Source organism: Chenopodium album, chromosome 9 (genome assembly GCF_948465745.1).
Source record: "Chenopodium album chromosome 9, dcCheAlbu1.1, whole genome shotgun sequence".
Lineage (NCBI taxonomy): Eukaryota > Viridiplantae > Streptophyta > Magnoliopsida > Caryophyllales > Amaranthaceae > Chenopodium > Chenopodium album.
In genome coordinates this window covers 56,978,834-57,005,735 of record NC_137842.1, presented here as the reverse complement: position 1 = coordinate 57,005,735, position 26,902 = coordinate 56,978,834, and the positions used below count along the sequence as shown (strand labels likewise).

The 26,902-nt window shown below is 32.4% G+C and overlaps 2 protein-coding genes and 1 long non-coding RNA gene across 3 annotated transcripts; all 3 read right to left on the bottom strand.

Moving 5' to 3' along the window:
* Nucleotides 1-2,273: 2,273 nt before the first annotated feature.
* On the bottom strand, nt 2,274-7,273 carry LOC145559930 (wax ester synthase/diacylglycerol acyltransferase 4-like). Its single transcript, XM_081621205.1, has 5 exons — nt 6,983-7,273; nt 5,066-5,665; nt 4,577-4,927; nt 2,785-2,922; nt 2,274-2,642 (listed from the first exon to the last, which is right to left on the bottom strand). Exons 1-5 carry the CDS (start codon nt 7,202-7,204, stop codon nt 2,499-2,501), a joined length of 1,455 nt encoding a protein of 484 aa, XP_081477331.1. The 5' UTR covers nt 7,205-7,273; the 3' UTR covers nt 2,274-2,498.
* Nucleotides 7,274-15,354: 8,081 nt separating this feature from the next.
* On the bottom strand, nt 15,355-16,650 carry LOC145559929 (uncharacterized). The gene is made up of 2 exons (XR_014093031.1): nt 16,416-16,650; nt 15,355-15,649 (listed from the first exon to the last, which is right to left on the bottom strand). It is a non-coding gene; the product is annotated as an uncharacterized LOC145559929 (long non-coding RNA).
* Nucleotides 16,651-20,464: 3,814 nt separating this feature from the next.
* Nucleotides 20,465-25,217, bottom strand: LOC145557770 (wax ester synthase/diacylglycerol acyltransferase 6-like). The gene is made up of 5 exons (XM_081618947.1): nt 24,999-25,217; nt 24,215-24,814; nt 22,627-22,977; nt 20,762-20,899; nt 20,465-20,617 (listed from the first exon to the last, which is right to left on the bottom strand). Exons 1-5 carry the CDS (start codon nt 25,215-25,217, stop codon nt 20,465-20,467), a joined length of 1,461 nt encoding a protein of 486 aa, XP_081475073.1.
* Nucleotides 25,218-26,902: the final 1,685 nt, after the last annotated feature.

The window sequence follows — 26,902 nt, the reverse complement described above, 5'->3', positions numbered from 1 at the left end:
GCTGAAATGCTGTACTGAAATTCGTTATGCATGATGAGTGGTAAATTATTGCTTATGCTCCTCACTTCTAAATGAATTTGGTAGTTTTGATTTTTGACATACCCTTGCAACGTGCAATTAAATTTTAACTAATAATTCATGGCAGTCTGAAAGAGCAATCTCTAAGTTGTATTTGAATGTTTATAGCCATTGGGGCAAGTCTGCGTACAGCTTAACTTTTGTAAGCCCTGCTGGTGGTAGGGGCTGTGTTAAGATAATAGGATTCTAGTTGTTCTGCTGCTGCTGCATTTTTTTTTCCCCTTTTAATATATATTGTATATGCGTTCAACACAAGAAGAATTGTAGATGCATCCCTCTCTGGATGCACTTATTTCTCAAAGGGGGAGGCAGGTACAGTTATGGTGTTTCAACCTAATTTATAGAACATCTAGTTTGGCATTGTTTGGTAGCTTGTTGGATATGCTGTCTAAAAGTAAATTCTTTTGTGTATTAATTATAAAGTGTTAATCGGCTAACATATAATAGATGACTTCGTCAAACATCAAAATTATTAGCTAAAGCTACCAGCTGACTAAAAGAATATATATAGCTATACTAACAGCTGGTCAAGCAAGCCAACTTCAAAAAACTAACAAACTGCAAAACAAGCCTTTGTCCAATTACTGTGCAGTACATTAGTAACTGATCTTCAGTTTGTGTTGCTTATATGTTTTAATTTAAACTGTACTCATGTTTATATTTCTGTGTAACTTGATGTATCGTGCTGCATATGCTGAAATTTTGTGACTGAATTCCCAAATACATTTGTTTCTGCTGTACTGGTCAAGGTCCGTATAGTTTCTTGAAGCCATCCCAAATATATTGTGATTTTATTGTCTACAGGCTTTCAGAACTGCGCATTGTTTCAATCACTCCACTCCAACTGATTTTGAATAGAGTTTACTAGGCCAAAGCTGTGTTAATCCTGGATAGAACCAACCGGTGTAATAATTTGCGTTCGACTTAAGTGTTCCCTTGGTATGGTGTCTGGGTTATGTGGAGCCGTCTTCCATTCAGATAAGTTTTGTTTCACTTTCTGTATTATGCACCTACATTGAACATACTTAGTATATTCTGCAGTACATATAATTTATATGAACTTGTACTGTAGTTGCATTATTGATAGAAATAGTTATAGGAAAATCAGTCTACCGTGGAAAACATTGGTCTCATTAAGAATTTAATTTCTTTCCTTCCAAACGTCATGAACATATGGCTAGAAATGTTGATCTACAATTTGCTGGATTCTTCTTTGAGTCACTAAATGTCAAGGTGAAATTACTAAAATAAGTAAACAACCCTTTCTTTTCATCTATTTTCACACATTACCCTCATTGTTTATTCTTTCTCAACACCTATCACTGGGATCTCACTGCCTGGGGATCCTGAGGCACTGACCCTGCTGTGAACATCAGAAAATGGTGGCGGAAACTACTAGTGTCAACAAGATGTACGCTTTAACCCAAGGTCAAGTGTGCTGAAAGCCTACTGGTGTCGACACAAGTAAATATCCTTGTGTCCAAGCCCATGTCAGAGTACTCCTGGGTTCCAACAATTGTACATGACTGAAACTAATATTTTGAGTAACGTGTGAAACCATATTTGGACATGAGTTTAGGCTTGTTTTTGCACTCCTATCTAGTTGTAATGTGTAAATTCCACACACCTTGTCATTTAGAAGGTTATTCAGGACCAATCTAGGCTTTAATATGCATTATTAGATGAGTCTTATGCATTTTTTTTTCCCCTCTGAAATCTTCTTAGTGTTGAGAAGTACAAGATAAGGAATTGTTTTTTCTTAATCAAGTCCAAGATTGTCAAAATAGATACGTAGGTCACTAGGAACAATTGAATCATTAACTTATTCATTCCCATATTTATGATTCTAGCTTAAATGGTTAGAGCTTTCTTTCCAATTCCGGGAAATCTTGGGATCGAATCTCAGCCTTGCCTTTGTGGCTCTCTAAACATGAAAAAAATGATTCTCATTTTATTATTTGATCTAAAATTTCATTTGTATTCACAAGATTCTACATTTTTGAAAGCAATAAAATTGTATCAAGAGCTCTTTGTTGCGCACGATTTTACTAGCTTCTCTTGTTTATTTATTTATTTTAAATATGTTTTCAATTTTTCTTCGAAATAAAATTTGTTAGTTAAGACAATAAACTAAGTCATATGCTCAAGAGGAAAGTATTCTAAAAATATGTATTAAGAATCAACATACGGTTTATAGATAAAGAGTAAAGAAATTACAAATCTTACATTCATATATATATATTTAGGCTGTAAACTTTCTCCTTATGGATTATTTATGAACCCGTACATATTTATTAGTGGTGGGTAGCATGAAAAACTCAAAACCAATTGAGTACAATAAAGAAAAATTTTAAAACTTAAATAGAGTAGAGATTTTTCTAAATATACTTAAATAGATCAAACAGATTCATTTTTTGAGCTTAGGTAGCTGTTGCAGCTTCAGAAATTAATTGAAACGCCTTTTCCACACACGGCATAAACTTTTGGGGATCAATGAAGCCATTCTCAACAACAAAACCAAGTCTTATATTATCCATATAGGTCAGCACGGACACTATTAAACTCTGTAATAAGACACGAGAAACTATATGTTAATATTTGAGATTAATAGAGTAGTCAATCTTATCCCAAAACTTCAACAATAAAACTGTAAAACATAGATGATTTTGGTAATCAAATAAAGAGATGCATAGAGTATCTTATTACCATATTAATTCCAGTTGGTACGAAGTAAAAGCCATTGAGAGGGTGGTTTGCAAAACTAACTTGGTCAGTTGGCCCAATCATATTCGTGATTGCAAAGCTACAATTCTTCCATCTTCGTTCAAGTGTTCGTGCAGCAGCCTACAAATTAAGGTGAATATTTATGTTAATCTTCCAGCCTATAAATTCGGAAAAAAAAACTCTAATAACCACTTTAGCTATCTCTCACCCTCAACTATTGTAATAATATACCCCAACCGTACCTCAACCCTCACGGTTTTTTTGGTATGTTATTTGCAGGTCAGACACTTTGAGATTGAGGGGGAAGGGTAAGGGATCTCCGCCCTCAAAGTGTCCTTAGTGGGGACTGAACCCCAACCTCAAGGTTGGAAGGTGACAATCTTACTCTTACCACTAGACTATTTTTTTTCAGTGGGTTTCTGGTGCGGCTGGCCGCACCATGCGGCAGGTTGTCAAATCAGCAAATGACAAAAGTAACCCCAAGACAAAAGTAACCCCTGACTGACTTAGTAACCCTTGACCAAGTAACCCTGACTGACTTAGTAACCCCTGACCTAGTAACCCCTAGTAACCCCTAACCGACCTGGTAACCCCCGACCTAGTAACCCCAAGTAACCCCTAATCGACCTGGTAACCCCCGACCTAGTAACCCCTAACCGACCTAGTAACCCCAAGTAACCCCTAACCGACCTAGTAACCCCAAGTAACCCCTGGCCGCCGACCTAGTAACCCAAAGTAACCCCTAACCGACCTAGTAACCCCTAGTAACCCCAAGTAACCCCCGACCGACGACCTAGTAACCCCTAACCAGACCACCTAGTAACCCCGGATCTAGTAACCCCTTACCCACCATCAACAAAAAACTACCACCAACAACCACCACCAACGAACCACTACCAACCTAAACGCCTTGCCACTAGCCCCTAACCCACAAACAAACAAACCCCAATCCAACCAAACCATTAAAAAAAAATCAAATCAAACAAATACCTTAAAATGTTAACAATGGTTTCGAATATCACTTCAAATATGGCTAAAAAGGCCAAATTCGACCATGAAAATTCTAGATCTAGAGTTTTCATGGTCGAATTTGGCCTTAAAAACTTTGAACTTGTTTTCTGACGACGGAGTCACCAAACCACCACAACCCTCCCAGTGAAACCACTACTTCCGACGAACGAATCACCGACGAACGAACCATGAAGACGACTATTGATGACGATTGCGAAATTTGTGTTACGTTCTCTGAGAAGATGAGATGAATGTTCTGGCTTGAAGAAGAAGAAAAGAGGAGAGAGAAAGAGAATAGAGAGGAGAGAGAAAGAATTTTTTTTTAAAAATAAAATAAAATTGTGGCTGGCCACACCGTGTGGCCAGCCACATATGAAACTTTGTAATTTTTTTTAAGGTAGGAGAAAGACCCTAACAGTATCTCAATCCTCACGGTCTTTATTTATTTATTTATTTTTTTGGTCCGGTATTTTGCGAGACACTTTGAGAGTATTCTCAACCATTGTAATAATATACCTTCTTAATTTTTTGTTTTCTTATAATGGCTACTACATTTTGACATATATTCAAACTTGTGTTTGTCAATACAAAACATTAAATATTATTATATATTTCTCATTATATTCCCTTTGTTCCATATTATTTGCAATATTTACTCATAAAAAATATCACAAAAAGTGAAGTCATATTACAAACAAAACAGAAACAGGGGAGTACGTAATTGTATGTATTATAAAAAATTTAATATATATATATAACAAACCTTAAGGCCTCCAATTGTCCTTATAACCTCAAGCAAGCTAGCCATGAGATGGAGACCAAGTGCACCATTCCTCTTCCTTTTGATAATATTGTGTGCTTTCTTGATAAATTGGAGTGGCTTTATAAGGTCATCATCCTCCAAATGTGGGAACGGTACTTCAATATTTGTAATTCTATTTCCAAATAACTTTCCTTTGCGCATCTCTTCTGCGCTAAAATTTCCCTTCATACTCCTAACGTTGACAAATATCGTTGCTGTCGATTGTTTTTTCTTTAGTTGTCCTGGGTCTTTTTCTCGAATGTACAATTGAGTTCCAAGAAATATTATCCCAACAATGATATCATTTACAGTCTATTTCACAACAACAATACATAAATTAAAATAGGAAGTTATATAATTCGCAAACAATAAATCAATATATATATATATATATATATTTAAAAGAAAACATAAAAAAAAAAGGAATAAATTTTAAACAAGCTATCTTACCACTCCAAGAATTGTCTTGATTCTTTTGACATCATCGAGAGAAAATGTCATTGAGCAAACCCTAGTCGAACCCGGAAGACTTGTATCTATATTTCCCGACCTAATTGGGGTTTGATCATCTTCAGTAAATATTGATCCAACACTTTGTCCAAAATCATACAATGAATAGATGATAGGAGCTATAAATGTAGGAACAATATTGAACATGTTCATCAAAATTTGCTTCGTGTTAGACATCTTCCTTTGAATGGTACTCGAAGTACTTTTGGAAGGGAAAGTACAAGGTAGCGTAGGATCATCGACTCGTTTAACACAAGAGAGAAAAACTCCCATCATAGAAGTACCATCACCAATTGCATGATGAACTTTGAATACGAGAATTCCTTTAGCATTAATGTGTTTTGGGTTGTTGAAAATGTGAATTTCCCATAGAGGTTTGTGTTTTGGAAGTTGTGAAGTAGTTATAGATGATATGTAATCATCATAATGGTCTTTATAACTTTCAGCGGATAAATCTTCTGGGAAATTTGCTAGTTTGATATGATCTTCCGCATTCACTTCTACTTTCTTCCACATTTTCTTACCCTTTTGATCTTTAATCTGACATGAACAATATATTATTTATTAAAATTGTGCGTTGACAAGCATATTGAGTAATATAAACCTAAGACTTTCATTTGACGTTTTTGTTTGCCAATTAACATAGTATGATAAAAATTTAATTCAAATTTGGACTCATGAGATTAGTTTTTTTCACCTTGCATGTTAGTGTTGACTTAATGAATAATGTAATTTACCTAGCTAAGTAGTTCATAAGCTCAACCATATAATATAATGGCAGACCACCCAAATAAATACGAGTACAAAATATGAAGTGTAAGCAAGGTTTATGCTACCTACCTAAAACGTGCATTTATTATTTCACATAAACTATACCAAAAGAAATAAAATAGGCCTAAATGTCTTAATCATACTAGGAATTTTTTCTTTTTCTTTTTTTTTTTTTTTTTAAGGGATTCCTATATTATTACTTATTTTTTCAAAAAGCTATTTTATTTAATATAGTAGTTACAAAATTTTTACACCCCTTGCTTATAAGAATATAAGTACTAGTAGCAATTTAATGTATACACTTTAAATTTGACATTTAATAATTGCTTATTAGATAAGGGTAGAATCTTGAGTTAAGATTCACCTAACTTTTGTTTTTTTCCTTCAAAAAATACAAAACTATATTATAGTTTATACTGTTAGTGGATTTTGTACTTTGGGTTTGAAATGTGGATGCAACACAGGCCCAACCATACCCGGATGAGATTCGAACCCGTGACCTTTGTGTCACGCTGACTTTGATACCATGTTAGTGGACCAATTCAACCAAATTCTTAAACTGATGGTTGAGGCTTAAGAATATGTTTTATACTCTATCACCTCAACCATCAGCTTTCAGGAATATGTTTTATACTCTATCATATACATAAAAAACATAAAAACATTATTATTATGTAAGATTTCGTTAAATTAGTTTATGGATAATTTAATAATATAAGACACGCCATCCATTTTTCCTAAAAAAATAAAAATATTGTGACTTTGTCACCACAAAAATTATAGCCACCACATTATGAAGTTAATTTGTACTCCGTACTTCATTATTTTTTTTCATTTGTTGTCACATTTTAACTTTCATATACATGATCTCTTTCACCTTTTTATTTTTATTATTATTTTTTATATAGAATGAAAAATAGTTATTTGTGCTTTGTTATAATTATCATCTCAATATATATTTTCAAAATATATATTACTAATTAAAGATATGAATAATTGAATATATACGCACATTATTTGTTTGTCACAAATTATAGACATAAAATATAATAGAATGATATAGAGAGAGCGAGAGAGAAAAACTACCACAATAGAGGAGAAACGGGGATGAGCGTTAGCGTAGACATCCTTGATGAAAGCAAAGATGGTTAGAAAATCAACAGGAATTTCCAGCTCCATAAAACCAAGAATGTAGAGTGTTACCACCTCACTCAAAAGGCATTCAGTAGTTGGACTTACTGGCTCATCCAATAACTCTAAGCTCTCGTTCTTAGCTTTGGTATTAACCCTCAATTTTGAATAATCCATTTTTAAAAAACTTTTTTTTTTTTTTTTTGGAAGTATGCAATAAACTACAAGTCTACAACACTTACTAAAGTTTATATTTTTAGAAAGGTTGAACAAATGACTTTATTTATAGATACTTCAAAAGGCTAGCTAAAGTGCGTAATAAGTAGCATAATGCATAAATTGGATTGTTGACAAGTACACGTATCACGTATGATATGATAATCCAATAGAAAACAAAAAAATATGTTAGTTTTAATAAACGTTTTTGGAATGGTCCTGTATTACTCCGTACATTTTTTTTGTAATAAACATTGGTGACATTATGGAGAAGTTTGCGGGAAACTTCACTGTATGTATTAAATGAGAATTCATGGTTGAAAGAAACTTTAGTAATTGGTTGTCTTTAATTTGTGTTAGGAATATTCTTATACTTCATCCCTTATTGGACTCTTGCTTTTCATTTTGGTTGTTTCAAAATTGATAAATGTTATACATAGCCCTTAGGGCTACATGTAAACATTAAATTTACAGTTGAAAATCGTAAAAAGTTAAGAAATCATGAAAATATAAACACTAATTATACTGATTTACGCATATTTTTATCATGAAATCCTAATTTATACAATTTCCAAAGGTGTATTTTATACATTCATATTTTCCCTTTTCCGTAAGTAAATTTTTGTCAAATATCCCTAAATTGTCCCTAAATAGTTGTGATGTGGCATTACTTTTATTATTTTTCTGTTTTGCAATTAATGGCACAGAAACCATAATTGTGGCACACACCCTTTTAAACATTCTGAATCCATGTGCAGCACTATTTTGAAATATGATTGGTCATTTTATTTTTCACCAAAAAATGTGAAAAAAGGACTGATGACATGTGATTCATTTAATATCGATCATTCTATCTTTGTTTTGAATCTATAAATATTTTGTAATTCCCACGTTACTTTCCAATCATGGGTTTTAAGGTTACTCAAAGTTCCTTGATTCCCGTGTAATTTTAGAAATATTAATGTAAATAAGGCACGAAGCTTATATACCACCATTCAATGTAACAAGTCATTAATTACCTTGTTTGTCCTCCCCTTAATTAAGCTTAAAATGGTCTCAAAACCAAATTATCGATTAACGATCACCGTATACATACCATCATTCACAGGTGACAATGATTTCGTAGAACCTCTCCACCATAGATTAAAAGATTTCTTATGTTCTTCCAACATTGAACATCACCGAACCTCCAAATTACTTCCACCAAACTATTTTAGTTGACAAGTTTTGCTATTGATGGCTTGATGTGCTTATTCACACTAGTTTTCGAGCTCCACGCGCACGATGCGCGCGCTTCGTATGGTGAATCGGAAAAGTTTAGTTTGACACTTAACGTTAATGCGTAATTAATTTGTTGTATATTGACATACTGTGTGTTACATTCATAAATATAATGTGATGATTATATATAGATTAATAATGTTGTAGTTGTTTATGTAGCAATAATTTATAATGTGTATTATAATTATAGTGCATTCTTGTTGGTCGTTTATGGTATTAGGCCAATTGCCGGATAAAAAAGACGATGTGCATGTAGGGGTTTGCTCAACCCCTAAATAACATATTCAATTACTTAACCCCTAAATAACAACCCCAAAAAAGTTTGCTCAACCCTAGAAATTTGCTCACCTCTTAAAACCTAAAAATATTAGTCGTGAGCGTCCTAGCTACACCAACCCTACTTAAGATGCTCGAATAATAATACCTATTCTTGCGCTTGAACTTCTTTGACACCACATCGGGTTAAATAGTTTGCTCATCCTTAAATAATTTGTTCGCCCCTAAAAATTGTATACAAATTTCCTCACTCATAAATAGTTTGCTCACCCTTAAATAACTTTTTCACCCCTAAAAATTGTATACAATTTTCTCACCCGTAAAATAAATTGCTAACTCGTCAAAAAATTGTTAACCATTGAATAGTCTGCTCACCCCTACATAATTTGTTCACTCTCAAAAACAATACGAAGTATATAATTACCTTACTCCTTAAAGAGGTTGCGATGGTATAATATTAGGGAATATCGATTAATTGAACTTTTATTGTGGATTGTATCAAATAGAAGTAGTTTGTTCACCTCTGAACAATTTGTTTACCTCTATCTAAAAATTTAGACAACAACCTCATTCTAAATATAATATTATTCAACCCTAATTAAATAGTTTGCTCACTCCTAAAGAATTTGCTCACCCGGCCCATAAACATTATATTTTACCTCACCTCTAAACAAATTGTTCACCCCTAAACCATTAATCTACCGTTGGGCTCCAAAGACATACATGTGCAATAATAAATCAATTTCTAGCCCACTCTTACTATAAGAGTACCAAAATTTTCGTGTAGTTTGTACATCAATAAGAATATATCATCATATTCCCGTCCAAAAAATAAAAGAATATCAAGCACTCTTCTCAAGCAAAAGCCAAATTTGAATCTCACTTTTTTTTTTGAAGGAGGTGGGTAAATATATTAAAACAAATATTAAGTTACAACCAGATTTGCAAGAGCCAAAATGCCTTGCGGGAAATTAGAATAAAAAATTTGCTTAACCCCACCAAAGGAACCATTCTAGCAGAGCTAGGTGTGCAACATCATTACCACACCTTTTGACATGATGACAGAAGTAAAAGAAGACTCAAGTAGACACATATCCTCAATAATCGATCAGATCATACAGAGCTCTCCACTTCAGTCCTGAGCATATGGCTTTTACTACCTCTAACGCATCGCATTCTAGTTCAATGTTCTCGAAACCAAGTTGGTGAGCCAAAAGTACTCCCATTCCTGGAGCAACAACCTCAGCCATATAACCTTCGGATGAAGAACAATAAAGAAAAATTAAACGGTGTAAGAGCCACAATTGATGAAGACCTCATGAAAAAGTACATTTGCCCAACAAATTATGCATATTCAATTAGTCTAGCAATTTTTTCTCCTCCTTTGTTATGCTAAGCATCAGATTCTTTTCTTTCAAATGAAGATAAAGTAGTTTAATAAAATGTTAAGCAGCGGATATGGTTTAAGGACCATAAGCTCTTTATCAAAACTAAAAACAACTAATAAAACAAATGTGATATAAAATTGTCCAAACACCCCCCACCATTATGTACCTTAAGCAAAGCCAAGAACATTACTTAATCCCGTCAAACAATCAGAAGCTACAGTTTTCTAATACATTTTCCTTTGCAGCACTAAAAGACACTTCATTTAATAAGGACTCTTTCAATTTTGAAGAAATACAGAGCACCAAGCCAGTACATTACCCATGAACACAGAATCTAAGGCTTGTTAACATTTTTGGTTGAGATCTCTTAAAAACTAAAGACTCGAGATCTCTTGAAAATCAAAGACGTGTTGATCCTTCACACAGAGGAGAACCCCCCCCCCCCCCCCCCCCCCCCAACCCTCCAACTCAGAATTACCCCTCCAAACCCTTCATCCCAACAAAGTCAGATACAAATCATCTTATCTACCCTTATTGCTGTCACATCAACAATTTTAAGTTAGCTATTGAATATTATTGAAGAATGAGGATGGTGTTGAACAAAAGAATCCTATTTCCATTTGGCCAGCTAAATATCAGGCAGAAACAATTGCCACCTGCTCATCATGTACATTCTTAGGAGGATTTACTCAGCTTAGGATTCGGCTTCGATCGCCGCCTCTTGCCTTCTGACTTCTACCTTTCCCTTCTTCTCTTCCTCCTTCCTTCCACCATCATTCAACTCAACCGTCTCAACTCAACCGCCCCTTGCACCCTTTGTTGCACATTATGCACAGGGTCTGATTCAGTTGTTGGACCAGAAGTATGTACTCCACCCTGTGCAAGTGATAAAGAGCAAAATATTAGTTACACTATTTATTTACTGCAAGATTGTAATATGCAAGAAAAGAGTTTTAAATTTACAGTTGCAACTCTTTGAAAGCCATTTGGGTAGGTGTAAATTCCTACTCCCCTCATGTGCATTGGTATGTGACTGGTTGTGGTGTCCTATGGCTGTAATTAATCACACAGCTCGAGGTGTTTGCAAATGTACAGAGGCTTTTCAAATTTTTTTTTAATCTACTGCAAACTCCCTACAACAGGTAACAACACCGGTGATAACTTGAACAACCGGTTTCAGTCCCCTACATTTACATTTTGTAACTGCAGTCCCCTGCATACTTTTCAATTTGTTGAAAGTTAAGTCCCCTGCAACATGCTTAACTCCTCCATAATGTCACCAATCTTAACTTTATTTATTTATTATTATTTTTTTTTTTACAACAAGAACATTGTAAATCTAAGAAATTTTGATCTTATGATCACTTATACTCATGAATCGTACCTTACAATGCTAATTAGTGTTTGTTCATAAGAAGACTAAGGGCCTGTTCTCATACGTTGAAATTCAGTTCAGTTCAGTTCAGCTCAGCTCAGCTCAGCTCAGTTCAGTTCAGCTCCTAATTTCCTTCTCTTATAAAATATTCATTTCATTTCAGTTTAGTTCAGTTCAATTCAATTCATTTCAGTTGAGTTCAGTCAATGAGAACAGACCCTTTCAATGTTTTCAATACATAATGTCGATTAACAATATGAAATTTAATATTTTAAAAATTATACACCGAGCTGATTAAAACAAGATTTGTGTTAGTATATACTTCGTATAATTTACTTATGGATAACTATATATGGTTGAAATTTCTTTTTAAAAATTAAATTTTTTCCCTATGCTTCGATCTTCAGCCTTTGCCTTAAATCTCAATCTGGTTGCATGTGTCTTGAATACAGGATTTGATAGAGTAATTAAGTAATATGCTCATTTGTTTTGGGATATGATTCCAGCCAGACCAAAGGCTTGTTTAGGAGAACCTTGGTATTTAAGGGGTGGATCGATTTATAAACTAAATCCGACCTTTGCAAGGCATGCGCAATTAATAGTGATCCGAGGAGCTTGGAAGGTTAAATGAGTTACAGGAGGCTGAGAGGCTTTTAGATTGTGCCTCTTTTGCATGTCAAACATTGGGGAGTTCAAGGGCTAAACCAAAATCTATATTTGCTTCTATTGAGAAGTCTGTGATAACTTAGAGGCCATTGTAGATTTGTTGCCCAATGAGAATGGCATGGAGTGTGCTGCCAAAAGTTCTATAAGTGGAGTTTCTCCGCTAGTGTCAGATGATAAGGTTTCTAAAGATTTGGAAAGTGTGTCCTTTCCAAAGTTAAAGCACATGTTTAGATCTTCTTTATTATCGATTCTTCTCTTTAGATTACTACCTCTAATTTGCAGCGTCTTATGCACGTTAATGTGCTCAGATTTACCATTCGAGGTTCATGTTTAATTTGTAACGATGATTTGGGTTGTCCCTATTAAACTAAAAATTCGAAAGGTATCCCCAAGGTGATAATCGAGGCCAGAGAAGCAGAGGCCTCGATTTCTTCGATCACTCCTTTTGGTGGCTCAAAGCACCAAGCAGTTCCCTCTCAAACGGTCTTGTGCTTCTTCCCAATCGATTATAATTGATTTTTCTAATCATGTTTCAGGAGAGCTGATCATGACTCAAACCTTTCACGTTAGTTTGATGGAAGAGGTTGCTTCTCAGGGATTTGTAGGAAGTCAATAGGAACCAAAATTCCAATTTTTAGCTTTTCCATCGAGGCTCAAAGTTTTGACTCAGCTTGAATCACCAACAAATGACTATTTCTCAATTTCTTCCTTAGATGCTAGGTAAGGTATGTTATGATAGGTTTTCTATAGGTTGTAAGATGGATTGTGCAGGCTCAAACATCCGGCTTCGTCTCTTGATTTGGAGTCCAGCAAGTTGGCCCGTATGAAGCTTGCTCGCATTGGTCCTTCTTGGGTCTTTGTCACTTAGGGTCTATTCTGATTAACTGAATTGAGCTGAACTGAACTGAATTTATTAGAGCTGAGCTGAGCTGAACTGAATATTTTATGAGATAAGAAAATTAAGAACTGAACTGAATTGTCCTGAAAATAAGCTGAAGAGAACATGCAGTTAATGTAGTTGTCTTGTCTTGTGTGTTTTGGATTGTAATCTTGTTATTCTATTCAATGAATTTCTTGTTTTAAAAAAAAAATTATGATCAAAATTTGTCTCTTCGAATGAATTATTCCAATTTCAATTCAATAATCAAATAGGGTTGGGTCAAATCAAATCCAGTGATTTAGAGAATAGTTTGCATTTCAGATTAAATGTATATGGTCCAAAAACCGTGTATGAATGTGTGAGTTTGCTAGGTTTGGAAAGAATTGATAGGAAATATTTCGTGTCAAGTGTTGTTTACAATTGAAAAAAATTAGTTTCATGTTTAAGAAAATCGAAAGTTTAAGTATTGACTTCGCATTAATTATGGTGGGTGGTGGATAGTAGTTGACGTAAAAATGAGATTGATGGGATGTGTAGAGATTGAAGCTTAGCACACCACTAAAACTTTACTTGCTATTGCTTGGCTGCTGCCATGCAATTGAACAACCACACGTCTATAGAAATTTCCACATCACAACTTCTAAACTTCATGAAGTGGTCAAGTGGAAATGAGAATTAAGAGGAGAAGGTTTTAGTAGTTGCGACTTGCGAGTAATAAAGAAGGAAGGCAAATTATAAGACAAGAGTATGAAACAAATAAATTAATAGATTTTTTTTTTTTTTTTTTTTTAGAAACTACCTTATTTACATCAAATTTTGTGAAAAACTACTTTATAAGAAAATTGTTGTAAAAAACTATCTTATAAAAACTAAATGTTGTAAGTTACTATCTTGTGTTTGATTTAACAATAAAAGAGATTGGGAATTAGGGGTTATACATATGGAAACTTTGGAGAGATTGGGGTGAGAAAAGGAGAAAAAATGATTGAAAATGGGTCATTAAGTGTCCCTTATTCAATGCAATAATCCAGTAAAAGGAGCTTTTTACAACATTAAGTGTTTTACAAGGTAGTTACAACATCTAGTGTTTATAACGTAGTTTCTTATGACATTTTTTTAATAAGATAATTTTTCACATATCTTAAATTTTATATAACGTAGTTTCTTATACTCCGTAACTTTTTTTTTTAATAAGGAGCCTTTAATCACGTTACATACGACTGCTCACATCTCATCCGCATTCATTAATGATATGAAATTTTCGTAATTTTGCAAATTTTTAAACTGTTTTCCAGTTTTTTAACTTTTAAGGCAATTTTATTTACTTTATGACTGATTTTATTTACTTTTACTAACTTTTCATTTGATTTTTAGAAATGAAATTGGAAATCACTTTGTAAAGTTGAAATATTACAAAAATATCATTAATGACACGGGAAGCATGTTGAGTTCTTATTATAATCAAGTATATTATATATATATATATATATATACATGGGTGGTTCCGCTGAAAACAAGGCTTATGCTGAAAACAAGGAATCTCAACCATTCATTAATAACACAAAAGATCGGATGGTGTATAAGCTCTAAGATCTTTCTAACCTTACATATAATCAATTCAACCATTTTAAAGGTCACTATATACTAAAATGAGGTAACTTTTTCTAAATTGACGACATTTATATAGAGTCACTATATATAAAAATAACGTAACTATATCAATTGTGACGATATTTACACAAAGGTCATTATATACAAAAATAAGATAATTATATCAATTTTGACAAAATTTACATACAGGTCACTATGAACATAAATAAGGTAACTATAACGACTTTGAATCTTTGACACCATTTACATAAAGGTCACTATATACAAAACTAAAGGTCACTATACATAAAAATAAGATAACTACATCAATTTTATAACATTTCTATGTTGCTAATGTTATTATATACAAATATAAGGTAAGTATATATAAACTTCGGGTAATTATATCAATTTGACACCTTATCCAGAGGTCACTATATACAAAAATAAGCTAACTATATCAAATTATAACAATTTTGACGACATTTATATAAAGGTCACTATATATATATATATATATATATATATATATATATATATATATATATATAGAAACAAGGTTGCAATATCAACTTTGATGAAACTTGCACAGAGGTCACTATATCTAAAAATAAGGTAACTATATTAATGGTTTCTATATGCAAATTAAGTTCAGTAAATATAAAAACAAGGTATCCATATCCTTAATATGCACAAGTATATACAAATAAAGGTCACTATATAGTACTCCGTACTAGTATAAAAACAAGATATCACCCCATGCCACAAAAGAGTTACTATATGTAAGCCTATCACTCAAGTAGCTCCACCTCCGCACTACCAGCTAGTCAGCTACCGTGGATCACCCTGCAACTAGCAGCTCGCCACTGCACCAAATCTCGGCCGCTGCACCGCTCACCAAACAAGGATTTAAGCAGAAACAACTCCGGAACCACACCACGAGCAGCCACCTAAGCAAACAGCAACAATAAAGCCAAGTATTATAACTTGTTCATCTTTCATATATCATATAGTCATCAAAAAAAAAATAAAGTAAGCAAAACAACTATGACAATATGGCAATCATGAGCTTAATTGGTGGCAAACGACTAATCGAGGCCTTGTAAAATTAGATTCAGAGTGCTATGCATGGAGTGATTGGAGTCTATAATGCATCATTTTCCACTTAATTTAGATAGTGTACTCAAACAAAATACAAAGTCGTAATAAAATTCAAGTAATCAAGAGATATGAAAAATCTGATCAAAAAAAGTAAAGCTAAACACAAAGATGCAAAACAAGCTAAAAACAGAATCATATGAAAGAGAAAAACAAATTAACACCTCGCACTTGAATTCGGAATCAGAATAAAATCGAGTAATATAATCGATTAACAACTGAAACCTAATAAATATTATCTTAAATCGATTAGAATTTTAATAATAACCAGCAATTATCCAAGTTATTATATCAAAGATGTTAAATCAAACTAAAAAGCAAAACCCTAAGTGAGAGAAAATCAAAGTAACAATAATTAAGTGCAGTTTACCAGAGAAAAATTTGCTCCAAAAAACATATTTTAAAAAGCTTGTATTAGCATTATCATCACCATTCTTCAACAAAATCATCAGATTCGTACAAATTCTAAGATACAAAATAATTTTCGGCAAATTTCAAGATAATAATAATACTCAATTTTTGTTAAAATAACCATAAATTGATAAACTTAAAATTTACCTGCTAGCTTAATTGCAAATTGTAGAAGAAAATTTGATGAATCGAAGAAGAAATCAACAATGTTGAGAAGAAAGAATTCCCAAATTGTTGAGGAAAGAGATGAGAAAAAAGAAAAAACGGAAGGTCGAGAGGAGAGATAATACTACTGTCAACTGTGAGGGGGTAAAATGTATGAAAATGCGTTTAAACGTTAGATGGAATGTCATCCGCTAGATTATAATCTACGGCTAGGATAAATGGTACTAGTTTAAGTGTCACATGATGCTCTTCTCAATTAATTCAGTATTCAAGTTTTAAAGCTAAAGTTTTAACCACTAAGCCATTGTCTTAAGGAAAACTCCTAATTCTTCCTAGCCTTGATATGTTTTGTGAACGTATGTTTACAAAATAAATGACTTTTTATAATGAAAAAAACTATCTCTTGTTTTACATTTTGTGTAACAAGAGAATATCTAAGTTTATAACATTGAGGGCCCGCCTGGATTGAGGGTAAAAGCCCGTAAAATGTCATGGGTTAATTATTATGGGCCTTTTGGCATACCTGGATTGAGGGTAGTAATGTTGGCCCGTAATTCATTCCTCCCAAAACAGGGGTAAAGGATTACTCTCTCCCCCCCCCCCCAGCTTAACTTTTTACGGGTGAAAAAAAAGACCAGAAATTTTCATTTCTCTTTCACCTCTTGACCTTCAAGCACGAAGTAACCCTAGCTATGGCGGCCGACTGAAGCTTTCTCTCTCCTCATCTCCTCCTCTCCTCCTTTCCTTCGAATACTTTCCTTGAAGAATTGGATTTGAAGTTGCTTCCTTCTTTGTAAATTGCCCCAAATCGAAGTTATAAATCTTGGAAATGGGCTGGAAATTATAAATCTGGTAACATTCCCAAACCTGACAAATAATTACACTTGTACACTTTGTCCACCCCATCCCTTCCCCCTTGAATAGTTAATGCTTTAATAATTACCCCCCTAATTATTCTTTGCAATCCAGGCATCCTCTGAGGAGCAAAATAGTATATTCAAGTGTAATGTTAAGGATATAATTGTAATTGAGCGTACAACTCTACTAGGGAATTTATGTCGTCAACATCACCATTAAATACCTCTGCCATTGTTAGAGACCTTCCTTCACCATTAAAAATTCGTGAGCAGCTAGCTACTTAGCCATGATTTGTATAAGGCCGTATTCACTTCACCAGTTGAAACTATTTTTGCCAAACTTAAGTAATTTTAATTGGATTGAAATTATTTTTATTGCTGAAATTATTTTTACTCAACTTGAATTTCTTTTACTAAACCAAAATAATTTTATTTAACCGAACTTATTTTTACCGAAATGAAAATATTTGTACTTAATATTATTTTTATAAAAAAAGTGAATAGGGCCGAAATTAGTAAATGAAAAGGTTGAACTTTGAAGGGTCCAAGTTTATTCATTAGTTAACTAAAGGGACTAGTTTTCTAATTAAGGGTTTAAGTTTTTCATCCTCTGTTATTTAATTAATTTTGGCCTGAAAATTGCACTCAGACCCTAAAAACCAAAATAAAAATAAAAAAACAAATTGGATCTTAAACACAAACTTTCTTTAAAACTTAGACCCCAAATCTATGCTTTACTCTCTAATCTATGGTTTATAACTTTAGATTCTTTGACTTATCATAACCTATCTTTCTCTCATTTATCGGTGTTAGAAAGCATTTTCTTAAATCAAGCATGTTCATGTAAATTAACATTAAATTCCTTGACTTATCATGAATAACGTTAAGAGTTATATATGCTTTTGTAACTAATCTCCCAAATATCTCCTCTCATCTTTAATGTAGGACAAGAATCAGATTCTTTACATAATTTGAAACATACATTAATAAAAATATTATGTAGATTTCACCTTAATAAATTTATTTAATTGTGTATTATAAGGTACAACAAATCCACTTTGAACATCAAATCGATAACACATACTTTTGTTACTCCTTGAGTATACTAGTATAGTGGGAATTTGATTGCGGTGCTTGGTTCACATCATCTGTATGAATCTGCTTAATTGTACTTTTTACAAGTGACAACTAATTTAATCTAAGGATCTTAAAAGTTTACCTCTTGCTAGAGGTTTGTTTGATCATAGGATACCATAGGAGTGTGGTGCTAATCAAGTAATCAATATAAGACCCTATTAGATATCGTTTGAAGCATAGAGACATCATTGAAATTTGAAAACCTTGGGGGTGAAATGCATGCTAGCTAACTCAAGGTATCATTCAACATGGCTGAATGCTTGAAGCCCATTTGCATCTTGATCTTGTCGTACTAGTAGTGGGAATAAAGAATGGTTCTTGGAGGATGTGTGTGCGAAATATATATATAGAGAGAGCTAACGAGAAAAAAAAATGTGCATGATATATTTCCCTTACTAGTGATGGATGAGCTTTTTGATGGTTTTTGATGAGCTATCATCTAGTGCTTATGTATTCTATTATTCTGCAAGATAGATCGATCTTAGATATCACCAATTTAAGGTGCGTGCATTAAGACTCACAATGGTATGGGCACTATGAATTTCTAGAAATTCCTTTTGGGATTACTAGACTTCCTTTCAAGGATGGATGAACCACATTTTCATTCCTCTCTATCTTAAGAAAATGTGTCTTTATTTTGATGACATATTGGTGTACAATCCTTAGCTTCTTTGGTATTGAAGGCATATTGAACATTTGAATAATGTGCTTCAATTGATGAAACAAAATACCTTATTCATATAAAGAAGTAATTTGACTGTTCTTTTGGCATCTGTAAGGTGAATAGTTAGGGCATTTAATTAATCTCAACAATGAACAGGGTACGTAATTGACCCCCAAAAGTTAGACACCGTGAGAGAGAGAGAGAGAGAAGAATTTATATTATATTATGAATGGATGAATGAATTATTTTATTAATCCTAGCTAAGCTTATTTCCTACCTAATATTTTCTTATATATCTAAGAGAACGTATCAATTACTTAGGAATAGACTAGTATATCTAAGTTTTTGTAATCTGCACCAATATGCATTATTAGATGACTTGTCTTATGTAGCCTAGTAGGTGTTATTTTTGCTGAAATTTCCTTAAAGTTAAGTTGATAAATACAAGATGAGGAATTATTTTTTCTTTATTAAGGCCCCATTCCCTTCACCTTATTTTTGCTGAATTAAAATTATTTTTACTGGAACAAAATTATATTTGTTGAACTTAAATTATTTTTACTGAACTAAATTAATTTTACTGAACTGAAATTATTTTTGCTGAACTGAAATTATTTTTTTTTACTGAATTTCTATCATAATTCTTGTTTAAGAAAATTGAATTTTACTAAACTGAAATTAATTTAATATAACTGAACTTACTTTTGCTGAACTGAAATTATTTTTATTTAATATTATTTTCTTAAGGTAAAGTGAACAGGGCTAAGTCTTAGTTTGTCAAAAATAGACACATCATGCATTTAGTAGGTCACTAGGAACTATCAAATCATTAATTTTATCATTTTCATAATTATGATTCTCATTTTATTGATCCAAACTTTCATTTGATTGATCCTAATCTTCATTTGACTAATCAAAGTATTAACAAGATTCAACATTTTTGAAAGCATTAAAATTGTATCAAGAGCTCTTTGTTGCGCACAATCTTACTAGCTTCTCTTTGTCTTTTCTTATCTATTTTTTCTCTTCAAGATAAAATTAGTTAGGGAAAACCATAAATTAAGTCAAATCCTCAAGAAGGAAGTTAAGTATTCTAAAAGTATGTATTAAGAATAAATAGAAAGTTAATAAATAAAGAATAAAAAAGTTACAAATCTTTCATTCATATATAATAAGGCTGTAAATTATTACTTATACAAGCTTTACTTATACACAAACTTTCTCCTTATGAATTATTTATGAACCCGTTCATATATATTATTGGTGGGTAGCATGAAAAACTCAAAACCAATTGAGTACAATAAAGAAAAATATTAAAAATTAAATAGAGTAGAGAAGAATTTTCTATATATACTTAAATATATAAAACATATTTATAATTTTGAAGTAGTTGTTGCAGCTTCGAAAATTAATTGGAACGCCTTTTCAACACACGGCATAAACTTGTGGGGATCAATGAAGCGTTTCTCAACAACAAAACCAAGTCTTATATTATCCATATAGGTCAGCACGGACACTATTAAACTCTGTAATAAGAAACGAGAAACTATATGTTACTTTTTGAGATTCATAAATAGAGTAATCAATCTTGTCCTAAAAGTTCAACAACAAAAACTGTAAAACATAGATAATTTTGGTAATCAAATAAAAAGATACACAAATTATCTTACCATATTAATTCCAGTTGGTACGAAGTAAAAGCCATTGATAGGGTGGTTTCCAAAACTAACTTGGTCAGTTGGCCCAATCATATTCGTGATTGCAAAGCTACAATTCTTCCATCTTCGTTCAAGTGTTCGTGCAGCAGCCTACAAAGGTGAACATTTATGTCATCTATACATCTATATTGTTTGTGTTCATTTAATTTAAACATTGTAATAAGCCTTTTTTTTTTTATTTTCTGTTTTTACTGTTTGATTTTCAAACTTGTTGATAGAATATAAAATATATTCCTCACTCTCAACCATCCAATTAAACTTTTAGTTGAGGCCCAGTAATATGTTTTATAACACTTGTGTTTGTCAACGCAAAACATTAAATAAAACTCCCTCTGTTTTTTTTTTATTTATTTATTTATAATTTTTTTTTATATTTGCATTAGTTTGATCGGCACATTTGTTGAGATACAACTTTGACTACTAATATATTTTATTGTCTATTAGTAAAAATTGTAACAGAATTATATTATAAAACTAGACATTACGACTAATCTAATGATATATTATATAATAACATTTATTTATTTTATAGAGGTGAAAAAATTAAATTAACTGTAGTATGTGAATAGTGCAAAAATCAAAGAGATGCATTTAAAAAACGGAGGAAGTACGAGAAAAGATAACAAATGGGGTTCAATTTTTTGATAAATATTGTGTTTGGGGTCCAACTTTTTTTTTTTTTACTTTGTGTATGGGGTCTAGGTTGGAAATTCTGTTAGTTTAACTCACCGTTAATCTTAGATAAAAAAAAAAGTTAGACCCTGCTAATCTAATAAATTTAGACCCTTAATGCATTTAATTATAGAAATAGGTGACAAAAACCTTTTTTTTTGGAATAATGATAAAAAATTTAAATTAAACTAAAATCATTGATATTTTTTCCAAAAAAAAAAAAAAAAAAAAAAAAACTGATTTTATTTTAAACGATAAAATGTTTTAGTAATACTTCGTAAGGTTTTATAATTTATAAAATAAATGACTTTCATACAAAAATTATTACAATTATCATAATTATTTACAAAATAATTTTTAATTTTTTGTTGTACCTGAATTCTCTAGAATAAGGGTGCAATAAAAATATCCAAATTTTTTCACAATAATTGGGTATGTCAGTTATGCATTAACTATTGAAATCTAAGTTTATTAAATAAGATTCATATTTTATTGAATTCTTATTTTATGAAATTTTTTAATTCTTAGTATTATTATCAATTTTACACTTTTAATTAGTTAAAAATAGTCTACAAAAATTGTGAATATAACAAAATTTATTGATTTTCTTCTAAATTACAGATTCAATGAAATGAAGCTTGAACTATTAATTTATTATTAAAGTACTAATAATTAGCTAAATATATATTTTAAAAGTGTGCTTGCACTACAAAAAAAGGGTTAAATTGTTTTTCGATTTTTCTAATTGGTTGTTTTATTTTTATGTTTTTTAAAAAGAAATTTCTTTATTGGTTAACTAGAAGGGTCCAAGTTTTTTTAACTAAGGATTTAACTTTTTTTGTACACAATGAATTAAATATCACCGAAAAACCTATTCTAGAACCAAGCACAAAGTAAAAAAAAAGTTAGACCCTAAACACAATATTTTCCAAAAAGTTGGACCCCTTTTGTAATCTTAACTCTAAATATTACTATATAATATATTTCTCATTATAACTCCCTCGGTCTCTTATTATTTGCAACATTTAATAAAAAAATCTCAGGAAAAAGTGAATTCATATTACAAACAATACGGAACTAGGGGATTATGTAATTGTTAAAAGCATAAAAAAAATTAATTTTTGAAAATAAATAAGATAACAAACCTTTAGGCCTCCAATTGTCCTTATAACCTCAAGCAGGCCAGCCATGAGATGTAGACCAAGTGCACCATTCCTCTTCCTTTTGATAATATTGTGTGCTTTCTTGATAAATTGGAGTGGCTTTATAAGATCAATATCCTCCAAATGTGGGAATGGTACTTCAATATTTGTAATTCTATTTCCAAATAACTTTCCTTTGCGCATCTCTTCTGCGTTAAAATTTCCCTTCATACTCCTAACGTTGACAAATATCGTTGCTGTCGATTGTTTTTTCCGTAGTTGTCCTGGGTCTTTTTCTCGAATGTACAATTGAGTTCCAAGAAATATTATCCCAACAATGATATCATTTACGGTCTATTTCACAACAAAAATACATAAATTAAAATAGGAAGTTATATTCCATGTTTTAATAAGTGTTACAATTGGACCAAACACGCTTGTCGAGACACGACTTTGGCCGTTAATTTATCTAATCATATATTAATAAAATTATAGGAAAGTTGATTTTATGAAAGTATACCTTATAACAAATCTAACAATGTACTCCTTTTGTCCCATAATTACAGGCAAATAACTCTAAAAAAGTAAAAAGTACGGTTTTTAAAAAGGATGGAAAAAATAGAGGAATATTGTATGAAAAAGATAAAAAGTGAAGAATGTTGTATGGGGATAATCAAAAGTAGAGAATATTGTATGAAAAAGTTAAAAAAAATAAGTAATGATATTTTAGGTATGTGTGTATTTTGTGTGAAAAAGAGAAAAAGTAAGTAATGATTTTATAGATGTGTGTAATTTATATTGAAAAGCTAAAAAGTAGTAGGTGTTATTTTTAGTAATAGGAGGAACATTTTGGGACACCCAAAATAGTATATTTGTCTATTATTATGGGACGGATGAAGTATTATACAATAACATTTGTTTTTTTATACATTAGTAAATTAATCAAGTCAAACCCATTATGTAAATAGTGAAAAAAGTCAAACTGTAACACTTATTAAAACATAGAAGGAGTAATAAATTTAATTAACAGAAAACATAAAAATAAGGTTAATTTTAAAATTACCACCCAAAAATGTAACTATTTTTTAACTCACCACCCATTTAATTTTTTATTTTAAATTACTACCCCTTAAATTAAATAAATGCTCAGATTACCACTCATTTTAAAAATCCGATGGATTTTCCGTCTTTAGGCCCCACCTAACACTTATTTTGACCCTTTTGACTGATTATTCCCCGATTTTCTCCTTAAAAACGCTCTCTTAACTTTAATTCACATTTCCTTCACCAAATTCTACCAAATTTCAAAGAGAAAAATGTGAATTGAAGTTAGGAGATCGTTTTTAAAGAGAAAAATCGGGATAAAATCAATCAAAAGGGTCAAAATAAGCGTTAGGTGGGGCCCACATACGGAAAATCCACCAGATTTTTGAAATCGCTGGTAATCTGAGCATTTATTTAATTTAAAGGGTGGTAATTTAAAATAAAAAATTAAACGGGTGATTAGTTCGAAAATGGTTACATTTTTGGGTGGTAATTTTAAAACTTTTCATATATATATATATATAAGTTTTATAAAAAGCTATCTTACCACTCCAAGTAGTGTCTTGATTCTTTTGACATCATCGAGAGAAAAAGACATTGAACAAACTCTAGTCGAACCTGGAAGACTCGTGTCCATATTTCCCGACCTTATTGGGGTTTGATCATCTTCAATAAATACTGACCCAACACCTTGTCCAAAATCATACAATGAATAGATGATAGGAGCTATAAATCTAGGAACGATATTGAACATGTTCATCACAATTTGCTCTGTGTTAGACATCTTTCTTTGAATGGTACTCGAACTACTTTTAGAAGGGAAAGTACAAGGTAGTGTAGGATCATCGACTCGTTTAACACAAGAGAGAAAAACTCCCATTAGAGAAGTACCATCACCAATTGCATGATGAACTTTGAATAAGAAAATTCCTTTAGCATTGATGTGTTTTGGGTTGTTGATAATGTGAAGTTCCCATAGAGGTTTGTGTTGTGGAAGTTGTGAAGTAGCTATAGATGATATGTAATCATCATAACGCTCCTTATAACTTTCGGCGGATAAATTTTCTGGAAAATTTATTACTTTAATATGATCTTCGACATTTACTTCTACTTTTTTCCACATTTTCTTCCCCTTTTGATCTTCAATCTGACAAGTGAGAAGTACAATATATATATTTCAACTTTGTTACAATCATCTCAGTATATATTTCTAAAATGTATATCAACCATTAAAGATATCAATAACTGAACATATATATTATTGTTTATTTGTCACACGTTATAGATGTAAAATATAATAGAATGAAAGAGAGATAGAGAGAAAAAACTACCACAATAGAAGAAAAACGGGGATGAGCTTTAGCGAAGACATCCTTGATGAAATCAAAGATAGTTAAAAAATCAACAGGAATTTCCAACTCCATAAAACCAAGAACGTAGAGTGTTACCACCTCACTCAAAAAGTATTCAGTAGTTGGACTTACTGGCTCATCCAACTCTAAGCTCTCGTTCTTAACTTTGGTGTTAACCCTCAATTTTGAATAGTCCATTTTTTAAAAACTTTTTTATTTTATGAAATAAACTACAACACTTATTTAATTTTATAATTTAGAAAAGTTGAGCAAATGATCCATATTTATAGATACTTCAAGAGGCTAAGGTACGTAATAAGTAGCAAACCTTGTATTGGTGACAAGTACGTACGATATGATATAAAAATCCTGTGGAAAACCAAAAAAATGTAATTTTTAATAAACGTTTTTGGAATGGTCTTGTACTATTAAATGAGAATTCATGGTTGTGTAAAAATAATACTCTACTTCGTATTTGATTGTCTTTGTTTTAGGAATTTTCCTACCTCGTATGATCCATGACAAGAATGCGTCATGACATACGTTACTAGTCGATTAATCAATGTAACAAGTCTCAAAATCGATTAACAATCACCATATAGCTAGATACCATCATTCACGGGTCGTATTCGACAGTGATTTATTAGAACCTCTCCATCAGAGATTAAAAGATTTCATTTGTTCTTCCAACATTGAGAATCACCGAACCCCAAACTATTTCCTTCCTTCTGTTTTAGTTGATATACATGACATACTTTTGCCTATTGATGATATAAAATTATATTAGATTATATTTTGTAATATTAGTTTTGACAAAACATTGTCACATGGGATCTTGTTTAATTTGAATTACCTTATCTATTAACTTTTTCTAAAACAGAAAACTGTTGACATCATCCTTTCTTCCAAACTATAAATGTGTCGCTTTCTCATACAAAATTTCACGCCAAATGCACTCATAAAATTAGGGTCAAATGAGAAGGTCATCATTATAATGAGAAGGATGATGATTTGGGGTATTTAATACCCCTAAGTGGACAAAACAGAGAGCGACACGTGTCCCTCTGAGAGGCGTCCAAATGGACCTTCTAGATGGACGACACGTGTCACTCGGGCATGGAATGACGGCCTTCAAGGCCCAAATCCCAAGGGGTGCTGCAACGGCGCTGCCCTAATCCCTAGGTCATCAAACCCTAGGGTAGGGCACGTTTTCCTAGGACCCTATAAATAGGAAGATTCCCTCAATTATTGGGAGATCTTGAAACTTTCAATCATTACGTCTTAATCATTAAGGCATTTATTGCTCTCTAAAACAGAGAACACCTGATCTTGGAATCCGAGCAGATAACTTATTTTCCACACGTTTTACTCCGATTCCGTACTAACTTAATCTTCGGAGGCAGACCTCCGACCATTCGGAGCTCCGTTTGTTTTGCAGGTATAGGCGCCCTTGTCGAATCCAATCTTTGAGTTGTAACTCTCCCAAGGGACACAAAAACCCCAAAACATTTGGCGTCGTTTGTGGGGAGAGTACCTCTAAGATGGCTTCACAAGATCTACATGTGCCGCCTTTAGAGACCAATCGGCCTCTGGAAGAAGTGGTGGTCCAGACAGACCATGACTCTGGTGACGATGGAGACATCGAAACCTATGTGGCCCCTGACGGGTTCCTCATCTTTAAGCGCATCCGTCATAAAGACAGGCGGGTCTAAGGAGTCCCCCTGGACGGTCAAGTAAGCCCTCAGGGAAGCCGGCTAATCCATCCCAAGCGGCAAGGTCATCGCCAGTCACCTGAGATGAGCTCCTGAAATTCATGAGTAGTCTCAAGGGTGAAATCAAAGATTTGATCACCAAGCGGTCGACTGCTCCTAGAAAGGAACAGT